This window comes from Salmo salar, chromosome ssa05 (assembly GCF_905237065.1).
Source record: "Salmo salar chromosome ssa05, Ssal_v3.1, whole genome shotgun sequence".
NCBI classification, from domain to species: domain Eukaryota; kingdom Metazoa; phylum Chordata; class Actinopteri; order Salmoniformes; family Salmonidae; genus Salmo; species Salmo salar.
The window spans coordinates 42,780,108-42,806,095 of NC_059446.1; the positions used below are offsets into that span (position 1 = coordinate 42,780,108).

At 43.9% G+C, this 25,988-nt stretch overlaps 1 protein-coding gene across 4 annotated transcripts in view; it reads right to left on the reverse strand.

Moving 5' to 3' along the window:
• Positions 1 to 25,988, reverse strand: part of LOC106604946 (fibroblast growth factor receptor-like 1) — a 70,508-nt gene that overhangs the window by 14,743 nt on the left and 29,777 nt on the right. For all 4 annotated transcript variants that reach the window (XM_045718262.1, XM_045718261.1, XM_014200109.2 and 1 more), the window contains one exon: positions 19,761 to 20,033. In XM_045718262.1, coding sequence (XP_045574218.1) covers positions 19,761 to 20,033 — 273 coding nt within the window. The remainder of the gene's footprint in view (positions 1 to 19,760; positions 20,034 to 25,988) is intronic.

The window sequence follows — 25,988 nt, forward strand, 5'->3', positions numbered from 1 at the left end:
GATTGTAAATGATGCAGACAATTACATTGATAGAAGCCACAATCTGCAATATTAAAGCTGATCTTTATAAATGATTGCACAATGAACATTCCTTGTATTGCAATTAAAATGTGGTATTGTTTTGACTAATACTAATGTTAACCTTGACCATGAACCCTTCTGGCTCTCAGCCAAACCCTCTCCTAGCCTTACTATAATCTTTAACGTATTTACATATTTAACCTAAACCTCACCCACATCCTGGCACTATCTTTAACCCTAACCTCCCTATGGCATTTGCCCTTGCCCTAGGTCTCAAAGTCTAGACAGAACTGACTCCCTCACTGCTTGTCCTGCTACCCACACTTATTTACAACGGAGAACTCTTTCTCTGTGTCTCTCTTTGTTCAACTTAATTTCATATGAGACCGAATGGTTTCAATTTCATCAAACATCCTTTAATCTTTCCTGCCCCCCCCAAACAAAGGCCTTTCTTCCACTACTCACAAGCATGGATTCATTTGTGTCCATATGTGTTTGTGCTTTGAACTTGCCTCAACTTCCCTACAATGAATGAAGGAAAAAAACATGTTCTAGGAGGCCCGGGTGGGTCGGGTTGTCGTGGGGTTCGGTGTTACACTAGCAGTAATCACAATTAGAAATTAGATCATTGTCACGTCGGTGGAAACATGATCAAAGGGGCGACTCTCTCCCTCACGCGCATATTTCACTGTTCAGATGAGTTAATGTAACGTCTCCAGTTTCAACTGTAGCACCGAAACCACTACTCACTGTCAAGAGCTTTTTATCTCTCAACGCGTTAACGACTCACAAATATTACCTCGCCGATAGTTCACGGACCGTTAAGAGAGACAAGAAACAGGGAGCTGCCTGGAAAAATACGTGTAAATCATTCTCGCTCCAAATATTGCCTGGCTTGGAAAGAACAGGGAGGGAAAGAGAGAAAAGCTATGGATTTAAAAGGCAACGGATAGGGGTTTGTGGTGGTAACTGTTGAGTCACTCTATTTCCAGGAGTATGGTCAGTTAGGTGGAGAGCGGAAACTGGAGGAGGGCGTGTTCAGTTTTAACCACACTGAGTAATTTATTAACACTGGTGGCTGTGACTCCTGGCAACTAACCCCCCCGTTTTCCTTTAACATGGCACAACCCAAAGTGTACCTGCGTTTCTGACAAACTCCACTGTGGCCGCAGCAGACTGAACCCCCCCCCCCAAGCCTGCCTGCCTGCCCCCATCCGTCTCATATAAGCATTCTAGAGCTGGGCCTGCCAGTGTAATTTCGATACAATTATCCATTTAGGTGAGGGAGGCGTGGGCTAAACTGCAACACATGTACCTCACCGCCTGCAAACAAAGAACAAAAGGTCTGGGGCTGGAGCTGCTCCACCAGGCCCTCTATAAAACCTTCAGCCCTAACTCACTGACCGACTGTCAGACCGCACTCGCCTCCCGTCTGACCAGAATCCACAGTCTCATAGTCATAGAATAGAATGCCTCTCTCTCTCCTACCATGTGTGGTTGTTTAGAGTCAACATTTACACAGGGCATATATAGAACAGCAAGGTCATGCAAGCCAAATAGACTAATCTGCCTAGTATCGAATTATACATGACTGCTCTTCCATTTCTGTTTCAGGGGGTCTGGTAGACTTCCGTTGCCTCTTGTATTGGTATGGTATGTGACCCAGAACTGGGGCAACAACTGTTACTGACTCCATCCCTTATTTACAACTGTCTCGTTCCTGCAGAATTCCCAAGCGAAGCACTAGTGCTGAGCATTAACAATGTTGGCTGCGTGCGGCCTGGCCCTAAAACAACAGGCTTACACAGCAGGGGACTGTATTCCTGCAGACTAAGGGACCACCAAGGCTACAGCCAGGGGTGCAGCCAGTGGTAGGCTACAGCTAGGAATAGGGGTACAGCCAGCCAGGCCCTGGGGGAGATGGAGGGGCCATGGGGCTCGGGTGCTGTGAGTGGGACACTGGGGACTAGGGAGGGAAATGGAGTGATGAAGGATTTGTCCCCCTGCCGGACAGGATATCCAGAGTGAGTGGTGGGAAGCTCACCAGAGGTCAGGGTCAAGCTTTACCTCTCCTGAACTCTGACAGCTTCCAAATGTTTTAAACATCCCCTGACAAATTAACACTTTTACTACCATGGCGGTAAAAAGAGGGAGACATTGTAAATCCTTGTCTTTGCAAAGGAGCAGCACATAACGCAGCAGCAACAACCCAGCAGTACTTACCCAGCAGTGTGAGATTGGACCTGTGTTTATGATGTCATTAAAACATAACATGCAGCTGCAAAAATGCAAGTCAAGAGCACAACTAATACCTATGGGGTAATTTTCTGCTGCCACTATTGTGGGAAAAACATGTTTCTATTTACACTTGTGTGCAGAAAAGCACAAAGAAAAAGTACTTCAGTAAGAACTGTGGTCTATGTGTTAAAAAATAGTTTTAAATTACTGTTACCTCACTCGGGTTTACAGCCAAATTATCACACCGAGGCATCAAGAGCCAAGAACAGAATATCAGCTACAGGGATAAAATTACATTTTTATGACAAGTATGCTCTACTCAGTGTGTTGCAGGCTTGCAGCAGTCATTAAAAAAAGGGATCGGAACTTGAGGTTAGACTTGCCTCTCTGCCCGTGCTTGCTATGAGGAGGAGTTGATAAGATTGGAGACATGTTGACAACAAGTGCTATTGAATGTCACCAAATACACTATATACAAATGTATGAAGACACCCCTTCAAATTAGTGGATTCGGTTATTTCAGCCACACCCGTTGCTGACAGGTGCATAAAATTGAGCACACAGCCATTCAATCTCCATAGACAAACATTGGCAATAGAATGGCCTTACTGAAGAGCTGTGACTTTCAACATGGCACCGTCATAGGTTTCCAACAAGTCAGTTCATAAAATTTCTGCCCAGCTAGAGCTGCCCCGGTCAACTGTCAGTGCCATTATTGTGAAATGGAAATGTCTAGGAGCAACAACGGCTCAGCCGCGAAGTGGTAGGCCACACAAACTCACAGAACGGGACCGCCAAGTGCTGAAGGTTGTAACACTCACTACCGAGTTTCAAACTGCCTCTGGAAGCAACGTCAGCACAATAACTGTTTGTCAGGAGCTTCATAAAATGGGTTTCCAAGGCTGAGCAGCCGCACACAAGCCTAAGATCACCATGTCAGCTGGAGTGGTGTAAAGCTAGCCATCATTGGAATCTGGAGCAGTGGAAACGTGTTCTCTGGAGTGATGAATCCCACTTCACCATCTGGCAGTCCGACGGATAAATCTGGGTTTGACGGATGCCAGGACAACGCTACCTGTCTGAATGCATAGTGCCAACTGTAAAGTTTGGTGGAGGAGGAATAACGGTCTGGGGCTGTTTTTCATGGATCGGGCTAGGCCCCTTAGTTCCAGTGAAGGGAGATCTTAATGCTACAGCATACAATAACATTCTAGACGATTCTGTGCTTCCAACTTTGTGGCAACAGTTTGGGGAAGGACCTTTCCTGTTTCAGCAGAACAATGATCCCCATACACAAAGCGAGGTCCATACAGAAATGGTTTGTTGAGATCGGTGGAAGAACTTGACTGGCCTGCACAGAGCCCTAACCTCAACCATAAGACTCCTGAACAGGTGTCCCGCCACCTGCCAACCCCCTCTTTTACACTGCTGCTACTCTCTGTTTATCGTCTATGCATAGCCACTTTAACTATACCTACGTGCACATATTACCCCAATTAGCCCGACTAACCGGTGCCCCCGCACATTGACTACTGTACCACCTGTATATATATTGTATTTCTTTACTTATCTATTGTTTACCTAATGCCTACTTTTTACTTAACAATTGCACTGTTGGTTAGGGCTTGTAAGTAAGCATTTCACTGTAAGGTCTGCACCCGTTGTATTCGGGGCACGTGACAAACTTTAATTTGAACCCCATCGAACACCTTTGGGATGAATTGGAACGCCGACAGCAAGCCAGGCCTAATCACCCAACATCAGTGCCGACCTCACTAATGCTCGTGGCTAAATGGAAGCAAGTCCCCATAGCAATGTTCCAACATCTAGTGGAAAGCCTTCCTAGAAGAGTGGAGGCTGTTAAAGCAGCAAAGGGGGGGGGGCCAACTCCATATTATTGCCCATGATTTTTACTTTTGGTCATGTAGTGTACCTCTGTGTTGAATACTTAAATGGGAAGTGCACACACTGATTTAGACTCGTTCTTTGGCTTGCTCCTCAAGAAATGCTGGCGGCCATGACAGAAGCCAAACATGAGTTGGCTTAGAGGTGTGGCTTGATGTGGTTGTTTCTTGGGTGTGCCCTTGTCACCACCAAGACACACCCATCTGTCAGAACCTTGCCTACAGCCATTTCCCCTTCTTCGATGAGGTTTAACAGCGGTTGGCATCCAATAAATGTTGCATTGCTGCCACCAACTAGACTGGAATATAACTCCCTTATACCTTGCTTGAAAAAGTAAATCAACAAATACCCTACCATCTAACCCTACACTCATTAAAAACCTATCTAGTCCTACCTCAGGCCAACAGTTTGAAAGGACGGGACACCACCACTCAACACACCCTGTAAGTCTTCTGATGTCAAATCTTGTACACCCAAATATTTCTCTGCAGTTGCCACCACTACCTCTATTTTCTGCGACTTAAGTTCCATCCCTGCAGTAGTTGATAACCATTGCTATGAATGCTAAATAGCCAATCACATATCACTCTTTGGTATTTCCCGCTGTACTGATACAGATCTAGTACAGACACGACTCCCCCTAGAACCATCCTCTTCAACTTTCTTCACTGCCTCAACATACGACACCCTCTGCCTTACTCTAACCCTGGTAACCTCAACCTGCCTCTCTCGCAGCGGACACTTCAGATTCCCAACCCTACCGGGCACCCCTACAATTAACACATACTGCTTCTTTCCCCAATGCTACACATTCGTTTGTCTCCCTTCTGCACACTTCTCACACCTCGGAACCTCCCGCCTGCACACTGCTGCCACATTCCCATAAGCTTGACACCTGTAACAATGTAATGTATTTGGCACATAAGCTCGTATGGGATAACATTAATTTGTCGGGCAGGGACTCAACATCAAAACTCAAAAGAACAGACAATGACTCTTCTGTTTCACCACTCACGGCACCCTTTCTGTGTCACACCAAATTACAAGCATCACAAACACTGGGAATCTTCCCCTTCAGCTGGTCCACTTTCACCACTACCACAGTAATCACTCCTTTCAATTTGCTCGAGAGCAAAACAAGTCACATCTCTTGTCCCAATTAACACAAAACCACTTCAGGTTACCTTCACTGATTCCAGAGCAGCCAATCGTTTTCACCCACCCTGAAATCACAAAAGGCAGGGGTCCACCTTCTACAAAAATGTCACAGACTCATCTTTATCCTCTGAGGATTTCACCACACCTGCTACCTCCAATAATTCGCCCTCAATTCCATTTCTCCTCCAGACGTCGATCCGGAATTGGACTCATTCTGCTTACACTTTCTACCATTCTTCTTCAACAAACCATCTGCCTTTTTTCTAAAAAAATTTACCCGACTCAAGCTCACCCTCTTCCTCCCTCTCTTCGACTTCCTCTGCCTATATGTCTCCTTATGATAATATTGTACTTCTCCTAACATATATTTCATTTTTTCCCCTCTCAGGGGACACCATTTCAGCTGTTTTCCCCCACTCAACCACAACAAACAAACCTCCTGCACGTTGAGTTCAACAACTACAGGCAGATAGATGTATGGTGAGATGTCAGACGAAGCTTTGAATAGGTCAGTAGCCCACAGAGTAATATGAGAATGCAATTGCTGAATAAACAACCCCTTTACATAATACAATAGTAGCAGTGTTCAGCTAATATAACAATGTGCACCTTTCATTGTCATTCCCAGCTGATGCAGATACTGTGCCTCTCCCTCCCCATATTGACGGGTACCATTCAATTCAATAATACAAAAGACAATACAAGTCAAAGTTGTGTCTAGTAAAAATGTTATGCCAAGTGCCAGGTCTCTCTCCATTTACAGACATCAGTTTCAAGCCCGTCTGTCAGTCTGGACATCACATCATCTTGCAAGTCTCCATGTGTTGGCTCCATACATGTTTCTGTGAACACATAGTCACTGTTCTATTAACAGTGGTAGTTAGGATAGGTAATATCTGACACACAAACAGGTACTATGTTGAAGTTTGAACAGGTCAGACTAAACATACCTAATTATGGTCTCCCCATCACGATGGTTGGTGAGCAGGCAAGAGGTGAGGCCTTAGCCAGTGCCCCATTGATGGGCATGGCAGCGCGGATCAGCTCCTGGCCCCTCATCAGATACTGGTCCTGGCCCCTCATCAGATACACACACAAAGCCCTGATTACGTTATTAATGGTTGTTATAATCTAGCCTGTTGGAACCAACCTGATCACTGCGTTTACCTTTCTATTTCACTTCAGATATCATGATATCAGAAGTGAAATAGAAAGGTAAACGCAGTGATCAGGTTGGTTCCAACAGGCTAGATTATGAAGGTGAATTGGGACAAAACTCGAAACTGTTTTGACCTTCGACCAGGTCAAATTTCACCAACCTGATTCCATTTATAGGAAAGCACACAGCGAGGGCATGTCTACGTGATGCTGAGAGTTCCCTTGCTGGTCTTTTCTATGTTGCATGTTCGGCTGCAAACTGGACATCTCTCGAACAACTGCAGCAGGCAATCCTTATAAACACCCCCTCATCTTATGAGGTGGTGTTGACTGGGAGGGCTTGTGACATGGGGACAGCCAAGTACAAAGGTTTTTGATAATGCACTTCACAACCAAAATGACTCTACTACTTGTATCTGCCTGGCTGGGCAATTAACCTACTAGTTCATCAAACCGGGTATATTTTTCACACAACACACATTAACATTGTTGATGAAGCCGTCTGTGTCATCAGGGCAGTAACTCGGGTCAAGCTAATTCTAGGTCGTCACTAGTTACCACAGCCACAAAGTCCTACAGCCTGCCTATTTCTACAATGTCTCTTCTTCAAATGTGATTTTAAACCTAACCATATTAACCCTAACCTTAGTCAGACTGCAAACCTTATGCCTAACACTAAATTAGGGGTGTCAAACATACGAGGGGTTCCAATCCAGCCTGCGGGTGGTTTGAATATAAAACATTATAAAAAAATGACATTGTAGAATAATAGTGAAGACAAAAAAAACTATGCAATAATACATATGGAATCCGTCTAGTTAGTAAGGGTTGGAGAACCCTCTAGTAGTGTGGGGGTGCTTTGGCAAAGTGGTTAACCAGCCTGTTTGGCCGGCATCGGATGGGCACAGGCTTTGCACACTCTTGGCATTCTCTCAACCAGCTTCACCTGGAATGCTTTTCCAACAGTCTTGAAGGAGTTCGCACATATGCTGAGCCCTTGTTGGCTGCTTTTCCTTCACTCTGCAGTCCAACTCATTCCAAACCATTTCAATTGGGTTGAGGTCAGGTGATTGTGGAGGCCATGTCATCCGATGCAGCACTCCATCACTCTCCTTCTTGGACAAATAGCCCCTACACAGCTTGGAGGTGGTGTTGGGTCATTATCCTGTTGAAAAACAAATGATAGTCCCACTAAGCCCAAACCAGATGGGATGGCGTATCGCTGCAGAATGCTGTGGTAGCCATGCTGATTAAGTGTGCCTTGAATTCTAAATAAATCACAGACAGTGTCACCAGCAAAGCACCCCCACACCATCACATCTCACGGTGGGAACCACACATGGAGATAATCCGTTCACTTACTCCGTGTCTCACAAAAACACGGCGGTTGGAACCAAAAATCTCAAATTTGGATTAATCAGACCAAAGGACAGATTTCCACCAGTCTAATGTCCATTGCTCAGGTTTCTTGGCCCGAGCAAGTCTCTTCTTCTTATTGGTGTCCTTTAGTAGTGGTTTCTTTGCAGCAATTCGACCATGAAGGCCTGATTCAAACAGTCTCCTCTGAACAGTTGATGTGGAGATGTGTCTGTTACTTGAACTCTGTGAAGCATTTATTTGGGCTGCAATTTCTGAGGCTGGTAACTCTAATGAACTTATCCTCTGCAGCAGAGGTGACTATGGGTCTTCCTTCCCTGTGGCGGTCCTCATGAGAGTCAGTTTCATCATAGCGCTTGATGGTTTTTGCAACTGCACTTGAAGAAACTTTCAAAGTTCTTGACATTTTCCGTTTTGACTGACCTTCATGTAATGATGGACTGTCGTTTCTCTTTGCTTATTTGAGCTGTTCTTGCCATGATATGGACTTGGTCTTTTACCAAATAGGGCTATCTTCTGTATACCACCCCTACCTTGTCACAACACAACTGATTGGCTCAAACACATTAACTTCTCTAGGGTAGGGGCAGTATTTTGACGTCCGGATGAAAGGTGTACCCGTAGTAAACTGCCTGCTACTCAGGCTCAGAAGGTAGGATATGCATATTATTAGTAGATTTGGATAGAAAACACTCTGGAGTTTCTAAAACTGTTTGAATGATGTCTGTGAGTATAACAGAACTCATATGGCAGGCAAAAACCTGAGAAAAATCCAACCAGGAAGTGTGGAAATCTGAGGTTTGTAGTTTTTCAAGTGACTGCCTATACAGTATACAGTGACTTAGGGTTCATTTTGCACTACCTAACACTTCCACTAGATGTCAACAGTCTTTAGAACGTTGTTTCATGCTTATACTGTTACTGGGGAAAGAATAAGAGGTCCTGGAAGTACATGAGTGAGAAAATGACATGGGCTCAGAGGCGTGCGCTCACTTGAGAGTTAGCAGTGTTCCTTTTCTTTTTTGAAGACAAAGGTCTTGTCCGGTTGGAATATTATGGAAGATTTATGATAAAAACATCCTAAAGATTGATGCTATACATCGTTTGACATGTTTCTACGAACTGTAATGGAACAATTTTGACTTTTTGTCTGAATTTAATGCGCGAGCACAGCGCATTTGGAGTACTCGACCGAACATAAAGGAGGTATTTGGACATATATATGGACTTTATAAAAAAAAAAAAAACATTTATTGGGGAACTGGGATTCCTGGGAGTGCATTTCGACGAAGATCAAAGGTAAGTGAATATTTATAATATTATTTCTGAGTTTTGTTGACTCCACAAAATGGCGGGTTTGGTTTTGTGTCTGAACGCTGCACTCAGATTATTGCGAAGTGTGCTTTCGCTGTAAAGTTTTTGAAATCTGACACAGCGGTTGCATTAAGGAGAAGTGTATATATAATTCTTTGAATAACAGTTTAATATTTTATCAACGTTTATGATGAGTATTTCTGTAAATTGATGTGCTCATTCACCGGAAGTTTTGGGAGGCAAAACATTTCTGAACATTACATGCCAATGTAAAATGGGGTTTTTGGATATAAATATGAACTTTATCGAGCAAAACATACATGTATTGTGTAACATGAAGTCCTATGAGTGCCATCTGATGAAGATCATCAAAGGTTAGTGATTAATTTTAGCTGTATTTCTGGTTTTTGTGACGCCTCTCCTTGCTTGGAAAATGGCTGTGTGGTTTTTCTTGTTTAGGTGCTGTCCTAACATAAATCTAATGTTATGCTTTCGCCGTAAAGCCTTTTTGAAATCGGACAATGTGGTTGGATTAACGAGAAGTGTATCTTTAAAATGGGAAATAATAGTTGTATGTTTGAGAAATTCGAATTATGAGATTTTTGGTGTTTTGAATTTGCCGCCCTGCTATTTCACTGGCTGTTGAATAGGGTGTCCCGCAGGTGGGACGCTAGCGTCCCACATACCCCAGAGAGGTTAAGAAATTAAGAAATTCCACAAATTAACTTAACAAGGCACACCTGTTAATTGAAACGCATTCCAGGTGACTACCTCATAAAGCTTGAGAGAATGCCAAGAGTGTGCAAAGCTGTCATCAAGGCAAAGGGTGGCTACTTTGAAGAATCTCAAAAATATTTTGATTTGGTTAACCCTTTTTTGGTTACTACTAGGGATGCACAATATATCGGTGAGCATATCGGAGTCGGCCGATATTAGCTAAAAATGCCAACATTGGCCCGATGTCTAGTTTAACGCCGATGTGCAAAACCGATGTCAAAGCTGACGTGCATACGTATACAACGTAAGTAGATGACGCTATGAAAAATAGCAGAACAAAAGCAGAATACTAAGCGCACACTTCCAACAACTAAACAAGTTCAGTAGCACTCACCTATGTCATCATGAAGTGCTTTGAGAGACTAGTCAAGGATCATATCACCTCCACCTTACCTGACACCTTAGACCCTCTTTAATTTGCTTACCACCCCAATAGATCCACAGACGATGAAATCGCCACCACACTGCCCTATCCCATCTGGGCAAGAGGCATACCTATGTAAGAATGCTGTTCATTGACTACAGCTTAGCATTCAACACCATAGTACCCTCCAAGCTCATCATCAAGCTCGAGGCCCTGGGTCTGAACCCCGCCCTGGACTTCCTGATGGGTTGCCCCCAGGTGGTAAAGGTAAGAAACAACACCTCTTCACTGATCTTCAACACTGGGGCTCCACAAGGGTGGGTGCTCAGCCCCCTCCTGTACTCCCTGTTCACCCATGACTGAGTGGCCAAGCACGCTTCCAACTCAATCATCAATTTTGCAGATGACACAACAGTAGTAGGCTTTATTACCAACAATGATGAGACAGCCTAGAGGGAGGTGGTGAGGCACTTGGAGTGTGGTGGCAGGAAAAAAACATCTCACTCAGCATCAACAAAAACTAAGGAGATGATCGTGGACTTCAGGAAACAGCAGAGGGAGCACCCCCCCAATCCACATCGATGGGACAGCAGTGGAGAAGGTATAAAGCTTCAAGATCCTTGGCGTACACATCAGTGACAAACTGAAATGGTCCACCCACAGACAGTGTGGTTAAGGCGGCGCAACACCGCCTCTTCAACCTCAGGAGGCTAAAGAAATTTGGCTTAACACCTAAAACCCTCAAACTTTTACAGATGCACAATTGAGAGCATCATGTGGGGCTGTATCACCGCGGGTACGACAACTGCACCGCCCACAACCGCAAAGCTTTCCAGAGGGTGGGTTGGCCTGCCCAACACATTACCGGACACAAACGCCTTCCTGGACACCTACAGCACCTGATGCCATAGAAAGGCCAAAAAGATCATCAACCACCCGAGCCACTGCCTGTTCACCCCGCTATCATCCAGAAGGCGAGGTCAATACAGGTACATCAAAGTTGGGACCGAGAGACTGAAAAACAGCTTCTGTCTCAAGGCCATCAGGCTCCTAAACAGCCATCTCCAGCACATCAGAGGCTGCTGCCTATAGACATAGATGAGGAATCACTGGCCACTTTTAGAAATGGATCACTAGCTACTTTAATAATGTTTCTTATCCAGCATTACCCATCTCATATGGGTAAACTGTACTCTATACTATTCTACAGTATCTTAGTCACTAATTGTTCGTAAATATTGCATCACCCATCTCATATGTATATACTGTACTCTATACTATGCCACTGTATCTTAGTACAATGCCGCTCTGACATACATGTATATATATTCTTAATCCATTCCTTACTTAGATGTACGCGTATTTGGGGTATATGTTGTGAAACTGTTAGATATCACTTGTTAGATATTAATGCACTGTCGGTGCTAGAAACACAAGCATTTCGCTACACCCGCAATAACATCTGCTAAACACGTGTATGTGACCAATAAAATGTGATTTGAAGTTCAAGTTGAGCAGTGATTTGAAAGAGTAAGAACATTTCAGCGAGACAACTCAAAAGCGAAATCCATTAACCGGTTGGGGGCAGTATTTGCACGGCCGGATAAAAAACGTACCCGATTTAATCTGGTTATTACTACTGCCCAGAAACTAGAATATGAATATAATTATTGGCTTTTGATAGAAAACACCCTAAAGTTTCTAAAACTGTTTGAATGGTGTCTGTGAGTATAACAGAACTCATATGGCAGGCAAAAACCTGAGAAGATTCCTTACAGGAAGTGACCTGTCTGACAAGTTCTTGTTCTTCTTGGCTCTCTTTAATGAAAACTGAGGATCTTTGCTGTAACGTGACACTTCCTATGGCTCCCATAGGCTCTCAGAAGGCGGGAAAAAGCTGAATGATGTAATTCCAGCCACTGGCTGAAAAACATTGGCGCTTTTGGTAAGTGCTCTATCAGAGGACAATGGGACGGAGGTGCGTGCACGAGTCGACCCCATGTTTTTATTTTCTCTCTCTTTGAACCTAAACACGCTTTCCCGGTCGGAATATTATCGCTTTTTTACGAGAAAAATGGCATAAAAATGGATTTTAAACAGCGGTTGACATGCTTCGAAGTACGGTAATGGAATATTTAGAATTTTTTTGTCACGAAATGCGTCGTGCGCATCACCCTTTACCATTCGGATAGTGTCTTGAACGCACGAACAAAACAGAAGATATTTGAACATAACTATGGATTATTTTGAACCAAACCAACATTTGTTATTGAAGTAGAAGTCCTGGGAGTGCATTCTGACGAAGAACAGCAAAGGTAATAACATTTTTCTTATAGTAAATCTGACTGGTGAGGGCTAAACTTGGTGGGTGTCTAAATAGCTAGCTCTGTGATGCCGGGCTATCTACTTAGAATATTGCAAAATGTGCTTTCACCGAAAAGCTATTTTAAAATCGGACATAGCGAGTGCATAGAGGAGTTCTGTATCTATAATTCTTAAAATAATTGTTATGCTTTTTGTGAACGTTTATCGTGAGTAATTTAGTAAATTCCCCGGAAGTTTGCGGGGGGTATGCTAGTTCTGAACGTCACATGCTAAAGTAAAAAGCTGGGTTTTGATATAAATATGAACTTGATTGAACAAAACATGCATGTATTGTATAACATAATGTCCTAGGGTTGTCATCTGATGAAGATCATCAAAGGTTAGTGCTGCATTTAGCTGTGGTTTGGGTTTATGTGACATTATATGCTAGCTTGAAAAATGGGTGTCTGATTATTTCTGGCTGGGTACTCTGCTGACATAATCTAATGTTTTGCTTTCGTTGTAAAGCCTTTTTGAAATCGGACAGTGTGGTTAGATTAACGAGAGTCTTGTCTTTAAAATGGTGTAAAATAGTCATATGTTTGAGAAATTGAAGTAATAGCATTTCTAAGGTATTTGAATAACGCGCCACGGGATTCAACTGGCTGTTGAGTAGGTGGGACGATTTCGTCCCGCCGACCCTAGAGAAGTTAACGGCAAGATAATGGAATTCATTATGCTACTTGCTATGGGCGTCACGCCTGACATTTGGACCAGCGATGTCAGCCCCATGAGCATGCCGAGTCGGACTGCACAGTGGGTCGACGAGGATTTCGTACTGAGGAAAGCCGTATTGCATGCACAAGAATGTGCTGGTTTTCATACCACTGCTGCCATTTCAATGACATTTGAGAACATGTTTGAAACTTGGAAACATGAACACACTCCTAGCGCCATTCGAACAACTGACTCGAGAAATAAGCTAATCAACTGTGTCTGCAGCAGACGTGATACCCACTGTCATGGCATTGAAACGCCTGATCAACAAAACTGCCGACACAGACCGTGGGGTTAACTTACAAAAGTACTCGAGACTGTGAACAAGCGATTCGGTGGTATTCTCTCTGAGCCTCTTTACGGTGTTGTCACCATGCTCGATGCTAGGTACAAGGCCCGCTACTTCGATGCAGACAAGAAACAGGGTTTACGTGAAATGTTACAGACACAGCTGGACGAGATGGAAACGGACACAGTGACAGTACGCACAGAGGAAGAGAGGCCACGGACAGACAGAGCTGAAACTTGATGAAATCCTGGTTAAGAATGAAAAGACTGAATAAATGAATTTTGAAAAAGCACAGCAAGTAAGTGAAAGAACTAGGTTTTGATTTAGTTTGACTGGTAATGGGGATATACGTAAATGTCACCAAAATAACTTTGCAGTTCCTGCAAGAGGAAGGCATTGATGCTATGGACTGGCCCGCCCGTTCCCCAGACCTGAATCCAATTGAGCACATCTGGGACATCATGTCTCGCTCCATCCACCAACGCCACGTTGCACCACAGACTGTCCAGGAGTTGGCGGATGCTTTAGTCCAGGTCTGGGAGGAGATCCCAGGAGACCATCCGCCACCTCATCAGGAGCATGCCCAGGCGTTGTAGGGAGGTCATACAGGCACGTGGAGGCCACACACACTACTGAGCCTCATTTTGACTTGTTTTAAGGACATTACATCAAAGTTGGATCAGCCTGTAGTGTGGTTTTCCACTTTAATTTTGAGTGTGACTCCAAATCCAGACCTCCATGGGTTGATAAATTGGATTTCCATTGATTATTTTTGTGTGATTTTGTTGTCAGCACATTCAACTATGTAAAGAAAAAAGTATTTAATAAGATTATTTCATTCATTCAGATCTAGGATGTGTTATTTTAGTGTTCCCTTTATTTTTTTGAGCAGTATATATACAGTGGGGGAAAAAAGTATTTGATCCCCTGTTGATTTTGTACGTTTGCCCACTTACAAAGAAATGATCAGTCTATAATTTTAATAGTAGGGGTCAAATATTTATTTCCCTCATTAAAATGCAAATCAATTTATAACATTTTTGACATGCATTTTTCTGGATATTTTTATTGTTATTCTGTCTCTCACTGTTCAAATAAACCTACCATTAAAATTATAGACTGATCCTTTCTTTGTCAGTGGGCAAACGTACAAAATCAGCAGGGGATCAAATACTTTTTTCCCCCCACTGTATGTATGTATATTTTATACACTACAGTTCAAAGGTTTGGGGTCACTCAGAAATGTCCGCATTTTTTGTCCATTCAAATAACATTAAATTGATCAGAAATACAGTGTAGACATTGTTAATATTGTAAATGACTATTGTAACTAGAAACGGATTATTTTTTATGGAATATCTACATAGGCGTACAGAGGCCTATTATCAGCAACCATCACTCCTGTGTTCCAATGGCATGCTGTGTTAGCTAATCCAAGTTTATCAGTTTAAAAGGCTAATAGTACCCGCAAAACACCAGTCTCAACGTCAACAGTGAAGAGGCGACTCCGGGATGCTGGCTTTCTAGGCAGAGTTCCTCTGTCCAGCGTCTGTGTCCTTTTGCCCATCTTAATGTTTTCTTTTTATTGGCAATTCTGAGAAATTGCTTTTTCTTTGAAACTCTGCCTAGAAGGCCAGCATCCCGGAGTCACCTCTTCACTTTTGACATTGAGACTGGTGTTTTGCGGGTACTATTTAATGAAGCTGCCAGTTAAGGACTTGTGAGGTGTTTGTTTCTCAAACTAGACACTCTAATGTACTTGTCCTCTTGCTCAGTTGTGCACCGGGGCCTCCCACTCTTTCTATTCTGGTTAGAGCCAGTTTGCGCTATTCTGTGAAGGGAGTACAAGTACTGAGTAATGTGAATGGAGTATCTTCAGTTTCTTGGCAATTTCTCACATGGAATAGCCTTCATTACTCAGAACAAGAATAGACTGACGAGTTTCAGAAGAAAGTTCTTTGTTTCTGGCCATTTTTAGCCTGTAATCGAACCCACAAATGCTGATGCTCCAGATATTCAACTAGTCGAAAGAAGGCCAGTTTTATTGCTTCTTTAATCAGAACAGTTTTCAGCTGTGCTAACATAATTGCAAAAGGGTTTTCTAATAATCAATTAGCCTTTTTAAAATTATAAACTTGGATTAGCTAACACAACGTGCCATTGGAACACAGGAGTGATGGTTGCTGATAATGGGCCTCTGTACACCTATGTAGATATTCCATTAAAAATCAGCCGTTTCCAGCTACACTAGTCATTTACAACATTAACAATGTCTACACTGTATTTCTGATTAATTTGATGTTATTTTAACGGACCAAAAAAAATTGCTTTTCTTTCAATAACAAGGACATTTCTAAGTGACCCCAATCTTTTGAACGGTAATGTATATAAAAAAGTATGTGGACACCCCTTCAAATGAGTGGATTCGGCTATTTCAGCCACCCCCATTGCTGACAGGTGTATAAAATTGAGCACACAGGCATGCAATCTCCATTGAACAACATTGGAAATAGAATGGCCTTACTGAAGAGCTCAGTGACTTTCAACGTGGGGTGCCACCTTTCCAACAAGTGAGTACGTCAAATTTCTGCCCTGGTCAACTGTAAGTGCTGTTATTGTGAAGTGGAAACGTCTAGGAGCAACAACGGCTCAGCCGCGAAGTGGTAGGTCACAAAACTCACAGAATGGGACCGCCAAGTGCTGAAGAACTTAGCACGTAAAAATCGCCTGTCCTCGGTTGCATCACTCATTACCGAGTTCCAAACTGCCTCTGGAAGCCACGTTTGCACAAGAACTGTTCGTCGGGAGCTTCATAAAATGGGTTTTCATGGCCAAGCAGCCGCACACAAGCCTAATATCACCATGCGCCATGCTAAGCGTCGGCTGGAGTGGTTTAAAGCTCGTCGCCATTGGACTCTGGAGCAGTGGAAACGCGTTCTCTGAAGTGATGAATCCCGCTTCACCATCTGGCAGTCCGACGGACAAATCTGGGTTTGGCGGATGCCAGGAGAACGCTACCTGTCCGAATGCATAGTGCCAACTGTAAAGCTTGGTGGAGGAGGAATAATGGTCTGGGGCTGTTTTTCATGGTTCGAACTAGGCCCCTTCGTTCCAGGAAATCTTAACGCTACAGCATACAATGACATTCTAGATGATTCTGTGCTTCCAACTTTGTGGCATCAGTTTGGGGAAGGCCCTTTCCTGTTTCAGCATGATAATGCCCCCGTGCACAAAGCGAGGTCCATACAGAGACGGATTGTCGAGGTCGGTGTGGAAGAACTTGACTGGCCTGCACAAAGCCCTGACCTCAACCCCATTCAGTTACTCAAATTGCCCAACCTCACTAATGCTCTTGTGGCTGAATGGAAGCAAGTCCCTGCAGCAACGTTTCAACATCTTGTGGAAAGTATTTTTTTTAACTCAAAATTAGTTTGACAACCCTGCCTTAAATTAAGACCAAAAAGCAAATGTTTACGATATAGCCAATTTTGAGTTTGTGGCTGTGGTAACTAGTGGGCACCCTAATTGTATGCTTTACAGACGTACACTGACTAGCTCCAGATTGGATTAGATACAGGCCGGTGACGCCATTACGGTTGGTTGCTCCTAGTTCACTGTATTAGTCAGACGCAGACATGAGTTAGCTACCATCATAGCTGCATCGATTATTTCGTTTTGCCCTATACAATACAAAATGTACTGGTATGAGTTACGAAATAACTTGCAAATCCGACTTGTTGGATAACGTTAGCTAGCTAGCCTGCAATGCTAGCATTATCAAATTAACGTCACATAACCAGCAGTATCTACACAAACTTTTATGAGCTACGACCTAATTAACTTGTAATGAGTATGCTGGCGTTAGCTACTCATTCTCGCTTAACTAAAAGATAGCTACTTACATAAATCAGCAATAACGTTGGCAAAATTATACCAGAGAGGTCATTATAATCCAGTATCTCTGGCAACAACCACCGGTCGTTGCACACCAAGCTAGCGTTACTGGTGCAGACTTGGGGACCGACGAACTCCAAGCACCTATTCTACATACTAGGGTTCTTCGGCAGGGCATGCATACCATACAACTGTGGCTGTGGAGGCATGGTCAATCCGTATAGGTTCCGTGATCCTTTGAAAGCGTTGGTGGTGATGAAACAATTATGCCTCATTCAATGAAGGGAAGCAGAGGGGCGATTTGCACGTGGAGTTTGGCAAAAGGGGGCATGAATTGTTGACATAATTGTAATCCAAACTCATCCTTAATTTACTCGTTGTGACTCACAAGGTTCCAAACTCTGTTTTACACTGTATGACCAAAATGATCCTATTTCCACTTTGTAGTTAATTTTGACAAAAAATATGTGATGTAATAGAAATAAGGCCATGCTCATGAAAAAATTATGTGGGTTCTCCCTCATCTTAAACTGCAGCGACACCACTGATTTGATCTGTGTTTTTTGCTGCAGGGGAGGCCCTGAGTGGAACCAGTCAGGGGCCTCGGAGGGGTCACTAGAGTTTTTTCATACCCCGTCTAAACTTAATTCAACAGATTGAATTTGGCAAAGTCACATCCCTTGCTTTGTGTCACAAACTTACAACAATCATAAACCATCAGCCCATATCCTTCACAAATTGCCCTGAGCCTCTGTACTAAACACATACTGAAACTACACGTTTCAGCCCGTTTTTGTTCCAGGGCTGTTCTAGGGCTATTGTTAGTTAATGACTTCAATAAGACTTCAGCACAGTGAGTTCCAGAGAGAGCAAGGCCACTATAACTCACAGTTCCACATTACTCCAGGGGACCAAACAGGAAAGCAGCAGGCTACCTTCACTCCCCACGCAGGGAGGCTGGAGGGAGGGGAGGCCCTGTTCAGAGTTCCAACATGAGGAGGACACAGAGGACGAGGTCCGTGGAGGTCGATCAGGGCCAGTTCAGCCACCTCAGTCATCAACAGAGTAATTACCCTCCCTCCTCCTCTATATCCTATAACACACACACACACACACACACAGTGCAGCTGCTCTCCTCACCCTCCCCATGGATCAGGCCGACCAAGGCCAGCACAGGAAGGGCTGGGGGCTCCGTCCCGCTCAGTGCTCCTTACAACTCCTCAGTCTTTCAGCATCACTGGACCGGAGCAGATTTATAGTGGTGCAGGCGGCAGGACGTCTATTTCAGCGGTCTCCTTGACGAGTGCTCTGGCAGAGAATGCCCGGTCTACAGTCCCCCAGCAGCCATCCCTCCTCAATCTCAACCAGAAGTATTTCACAAAAACTACACTGCCAAAACCCTCTACCCCCCCCCCACCCCCACCCCGTCCACCTTCCAGACAGAGTTCATTCTTTTACCACACAACCTCACACACACACACGCAACATTAATTTCTCATTGTGTCAGAGGGGGGTGAAACCCCCGACAGTGTGTGTAAAATAAGGAACACTGGATTAAATTACCGGCACTATAAACAAGCACCAGGGTGTAGTGTGACAGGAGCAGCCGGTAAAGAATCCTCTCTTTGTTCTCCTGAGGTTTGATATGAAACCTGACAGAAGAGCTGCTGGTGTTCTGTAATGCTAACAAGTCATAAACTGACATTGTTACAATGCTCACTTGTACATTTTCATTTTGCATCGGTTACGTAAATGAAACCATATTCTTTTAATAACGCCAGGGCTGCCAGTCATGTCGGTTCTGTCAAATATAATCACATCTAGGGGCTAACGTGGGGCCAGTAGGCCTCCTGCATTACAATCCCTCTTAATGTGCACTGTGACTGTAGAATCAAGGCTAGATCACACTACTAGACCAAGGTACTGGGGAAATGTTGTCGTTATCTTATATGGACATGTCTTGGTAACATTTCAGGGAGTATGTCTGATATAGGACAGGTTTGGAGTTATTCAGTTAACTGGCTAAGGTATGAGAGAATATAGAGAGGTACGTATTAATTAAAGGAGTCAAAGAGAATTAAAGCATAAGGCATGTGTGTATGTAATGTGTGTTTACATGATGTGTACGAAATGTAAGTGTGTGGACATTGACTAGGGATGAGCTCAGACGCTCCTTGGCCCTACCGATGACGATGAGGGTGTAGTTGAGGGCGATGCTTCCGAAGCCGTTGGTGACACGGCACATATACACCCCCGCGTCCCCCAGCTCCACCCCTTTGATCTTCAGGCTCTGTTTCAGCACCCGGTAGCGGCTCCAGCCCGGGTGAACGTTACGCCCGTCCTTCACCCACAGGATCAGGGGAGGAGGGTCACCCTCTACGGGGCACGCCAGCCGCACCGTCTGCCCCAACCTCGCTGTCTGGCGCTCCTCCACCTGACGACTCACCCACGGGGGACCTGAGAGAGGGGCAGACAACGATCACATTATTTTTTTTCTCTACAGCTTTTTTTTATAAAAAAAAAGATCAGAATCAGAATAATCTTTATTCGCCAAGTTCATTTACACATACTCAGAATGTTACTTGGTGATACGGTGCTGCTAGTGATAGGCAAGGTACGGTGAACATAGAGCTGTAAGAGAATGAGCAGTGGATAAACAAATATACAATGGATATACAGTTGTAGCTACAGTATCAATATACATCTATCTAAATGCAGAGAGAGGAACAGAGTGCAAATGGAGTATAGTGCAGTTATTTTGTGTACAGTACACCCTTTGTCACATTGGATCATGATGCAATGGTGTATAATCACAGACACAAATGATAGTTTCTCCTACAGGTACATTGTTTTGTGGATTACTTATTCAGAGGAGTTAGTCGCCAGACCTGGGCATCTGGTAAGACATACTAACGTTCTGCTAATGAAAATAGCCTGCAGTGGACAAGGGTCCATGTTTGAATCATGCTCCAATGGCCTTGATGCTGGACAAGCAGATCAATTCATTCAGCAAAGATTGTCATTGGAATCATAGCATAGTTTCCTTTCATAATTCCCTCGATGTTTCATTACATTTCCATGTTATTCTATCAATGGGCCTTGCATAGCCTATTTGCTTGTTAAATCATTTAAATTAACTGACTATAACTCCATCATTCAAGAATATTCAGTACTGTATGTTTCATTTGCAGTTTAATTCAAACACACGTTGATGTTTTGCTGCACCTTGTAAATAAAACACCTTCGTCTATCATATGAAACATTCTATTCATTCTGTTGCTGCTGGCGACACAGGGTCTAATGACCTTGGGCAGGTGAGCCAGATGAACCATGGAAAATAAAATGGAATTAGAGAGGCAGACCAGAGACCTGCTTCCCCCTAACTAACACTAAGCCTGTCTCTGAGTCAACTACTGTCTGACTCGGTGAGGGAGGCCCTGTGTCAACTTCACTCCACACACGTGCATGCATGCACGTGCCCAGACCCTCAGACACAGATGTGTAAGAAGGTGTGTATAGAACCGGGTTAGGCTACCCCAAGGGATCTTTCCTATCAGCAAAACAAACCAACTTGGGTCCGCCTAAAGTCCACTCAAGAAGAGCGAGGGGCAACTTTGGGGGCTTTTACTCAACTATTTGAGGGGGATTCTCTTTTTGTATTTATACGGTCCTTGCGTGCACAAGGTTCTTTTCATCCTGTTCATTCAGAGCTCCGAGACTCCCATGAGAGCTCCCTTTCCATTTCCTCTGGCCCTCCTGAGCTGCCTCAGCACTGGGGCCCGGGTGTGTGTGTGTTGGACGGCAGTTAGCCGGTGTATGTGCGTGTCTGTGTGTATGTAAGTGTGTGTGCGCGTTGGACGGCACTGCTCATTCATGCCTGGTACTGTCACATCCTGTAGCAGTACCAGCAGCTGCTGTGAGAACTGCCAAGATTATAAGAATCTAAAAACAAAACTCCCTCCTCCAAAAAAAAGTATCTCTCTCTTTCTCTCTCTTTCTCTCTCTCTCTCTGCGCTACACATCTCTGTGGAGGAGTGAAGTGTTTTCACCTGGTGTCTACTGGTTGCCATCCAGGAAAGTGCCAGAAGAAAAAGCGGCAGAAAAAGTAAAGATTGTTTTGGTGCTGGAATTAAATTACAGCACATTCCATAACGTTAGGCCGAGATGGTTTCACTGACTGCACCAAGTATGGAATAAAATTCCTCCATCTCCATGCATAGAACATAAAGGTAGACCATAAAGACCTATTCCAGCAGGTTTGAATGTTAACACAGCATTCTCTCATAAACAGATCATTACATTGACCTTCGCTAATTCACCTCACTGGGAAAAAGGTTGGCTTCAAGACGTGCATACTGTATGTAAGATTTGACTTAGTATTGGCAGTCTAAACGCAGGTTGGGTGGATCCATGGAGGCCTCATTGAAACAGCCTGGCTGCCAGTAAGTCAGCACCAGATGAGAGTGAGACAGAGAGGCTGAAGTAAAGAGCCGCCTTCTCCCCAATCTCACCCACCAGGCTGCTCCCTCGGGCGTGGCGCCGCTCACTCACAGTCACATATAACCGGGGAGAGGTGGAATGACAGACAGGAGAGGAGGAGGAGAGTAGAGGGGGTACACAAAAGCACGACTGTCTGTTTGTCAGGCTGGTTGGTGCTGTCGTGGAGGTGTCATTGTCACGCAAGTCGGCTCAGAGCCTGGCGGATCGGCGTTGAAGTGGCCTGGGGAGTTGAGAGAACGGTGGAGAGGGGCGTTGGGCCACTCTTGGGTGCTAACAGACACTACACCCCACTGTAGACACACTGAGGCTGGGGAATGGATGGGGGATGGAGGGGTGGACAGACAGAGACCTACTACCACTCTGTGAGCCTGACACAGAGTGGTAGTAGAGTGGTAGTGTTCTCTTTCTCTCTCTCTACACACACACACACACACACACACACACACACACACACACACACACACACACACACACACACACACACACACACACACACACACTGCTGGGTGCTGAGAGAGATCAGAGACAAGTGCTCTAATGTAACAGGCCTGGGGGGATCGTAGGGCAGGGTGGGAGTGATATGACTGTCTGAGACGTGGGCAGGGCCCCCCTAATGTATAGAGTGTGTGTGTGTGTGTGTGTGTGTGTGTGTGTGTGTGTGTGTGTGTGTGTGTGTGTGTGTGTGTGTGTGTGTGTGTGTGTGTGTGTGTGAGAGAGAGAGAAAGAGAAAGAGAACAAGAGAGAGAAAGAGAGAACCTCCACTAATACACCCACCTAAGCCCCATCCTGCAACCTAAAAGGCATTCACCAGATGCTCAGCATGCTCTGCTTAAACCTAATGGTCTGAGCCTAAACCACACGGATAACAACAGTGAACACTATGGAACACAAAGCTTTTACTATCTCATGCTGGAATATACAAGGTCTGAGGTCATCTGTCTTTGGCCTAAAGAGCAGGAACCCAGACCACCAAAGAAATTGAAAATACAGACATTGTCATCCTATAAGAAACATGGTATAGAGGTTGCCCTCTAGGTTACAGGGAGTAGGTAGTCCCATCCACCAAACTACCAGGTGTGAAACAGGGAAAAGACTCAGATTGTTAATTTGGTATAGAGCAGACCTAACCCACTCTATTAAATTAATCAAAACAGGAGCATTTTTCATCTGGTTAGAAATAAATAAGGAAATTATCTCAAAATAGAAAAATGGAGCCATGTGTGCTACCTACATCCCCCCAATAGAATCCCCATACATTAACGATGACAGCTTCTCCATCCAAGAGGGGGAGATCAACCACTTCCAGGCCCAGGGACATGTACTAGTCTGTGGCGACCTAAATGCCAGAACTGGACAAGAACCTGACACTGTCAGCACTCAGGGGGACAAACACCTACCTGGAGGTAACAGCATTCCCTCCCCAATATGCCCCGGTAGACACAACTATGACAAAACAACCAACAAAAATGGGCCACAACTCCTGTAGCTCTGTCGCATGCTGGGTCTGTACATAGTCAATGGTAGTCTTTGAGGGGACAACTACAGTAGGTACACCCACAGCTCATCCCTTGGCAGTAGTACTGTAGACTACTTTTTCACCAACCTCAACCCAGAGTCTCTCAGAGCATTCACAGTCAGCCCACTGACACTTCTATTAGATCACAACAAAACCAGTCTTCTTGAACAGAGAAATACTGAATCATGAGACATCAAAGCCGAACAAACTACATACTATTAAGAAACGCTATAAATGGAAGCAAAGTAGAGTAGAAACCTACCAAAACACTATTGGTCAACAACAATTTCAATCCCTTTCAGATAACTTCCAAGACCAAAAATGTCACTGCAATAGTGAAGGTGTAAACTTGGCAGTAGAAAGCCTAAACAGTATATTTGACCTTTCAGCTTCCCTATCAAATGTCAAAATGTCAAACAGACAACCTCAGAAAATGAACAACAATGACAAATGGTTTGATGAAGAATGTAAAAACCTAAGAAAGAAATTGAGAAACCTATCCAACCAAAAACACAGAGACCAAGAAAACCTGAGCCTTCACTATGGTGAAACACTGAAACAGTACAGAAATACATTAAGAAAAAAGAAGGAACAGCACTTCAGAAACCAGCTCAATGTAATCCATAGAATCTAACCACTTATGGGAAAAGTGGAACACACTAATCAAACAACAACGCAAAGAGCTATCTATTCAAAATTGAGATGTATGGATAAACCTTTTCTCCAATCGTTGTGGCCCTATAAAAAATAACAAACCTCAAAAACGATCAATTACAAATCAGTTATTAACACTACCAGAACCCACTGGATTCTCCAATTACATTGAATGAACTATAGAACAAAATACAAACATTTTGATGGTATCCTAAATTAAATGATAAAATATCCAGACCACAAATTCCAATTGGCTATACTTAAAATCTTTAACATTATCCTCAGATCTGGCATTTTCCCCAATATTTAGAACCACGGACTGATCACCCTAATCCACAAAAGTGGAAACAAATTTGACCCCAATAACTACCGTGGGATCTGCGTCAACAGCAATCTCGGGAAAATTCTGGTAGTTTACTCCTCTGTAAATTGGTCATCTCTGTATACCCGTTGCAAGACCCACTGGTTGATGCTTATTTATAAAACCCTCTTAGGCCTCACTCCCCCATATCTGAGATACCTACTGCAGTCCTCATCCTCCACATACAACACCCAGCTGCCAGTCACATTCTGTTAAAGGTCCCCAAAGCACACAGATCCCTGGGTCGCTCGTCTTTTCAGTTCGCTGCAGCTAGCAACGGGAACGTGCTGCAACAAACACTCAAACTGGACTGATTTATCTCAATCTCTTCATTCAAAGACTCAATCATGGACACTCTTACTGACAGTTGTGGCTGCTTCGCATGATGTAATGTTGTCTCTACCTTCTTGCCCTTTGTGCCCAATAATGTTTGTACCATGCTTTGTGCTGCTACCATGTTGTCCTGCTACCATGTTGTGTTGCTACCATGTTGTTGTCATGTTGTGTTGCTGCCATGCTGTGTTTTCATGTGTTGCTGTCATGCTATGTTGTTGTCTTAGGTCTCTCTGTAAGTAGTGTTGTGGTGTCTCTCTATTTTATATTTTATTTTTAATCCCAGTCCCCGTCCCCGCAGGAGATGTCCCCAATGACAGCCTACCTTTTGGTAAGCTGTCATTGTAAATACGATTTTTTTCTTTATTGACTTGCCTAGTTAAATAAATGTTAAATAAAATAAAAATGAACAGCAGACTCCTACATTCCGTCAGTGAAAATGACATCCTGAGTAAATGTAAATGTTGCTTTTTACCAAATGACTGTATGACAGACCACGTATTCACCCTGCGCACCCTAATTGACAAACAAACAAACCAAAAGCAAGTCTTCTCATGCTTTGTTGATTTCAAAAAAGCTTTTGACTCAATTTGGCATGAGGGTCTGCTATATAAATTGATGGAAAGCGGTATTGGGGGAAAAACATACAACATTATAAAATCCATGTATAAAAACAAAAGGCATGCGGTTAAAATTGGCAAAAAACACATTTCTTTCCTCAGGGCCATGGGGTGCGACAGCTTGAGCCCCACCGTCTTCAACATATACAGTATATCAACGAATTGGCGAGCGCAGTAGAACAGTCTGCAGCACCCGGCCTCACCCTACTAGAATCTAAAGTAAAATGTCTACTGCTTGCTGATGATCTAATTCTTCTGTCCCCAACCAAGGAGGGCCTACAGCATCACCTAGATCTTCTGCACAGATTGTCAGACCTGGGCCCTGACAGTGAATCTCAGTAGGACAAAAATAATGGTGTTCCAAAAAAGGTCCAGTTGTCAGGACCACAAATACAAATTCCGACTAGACATTGTTACCCTAGAGCACA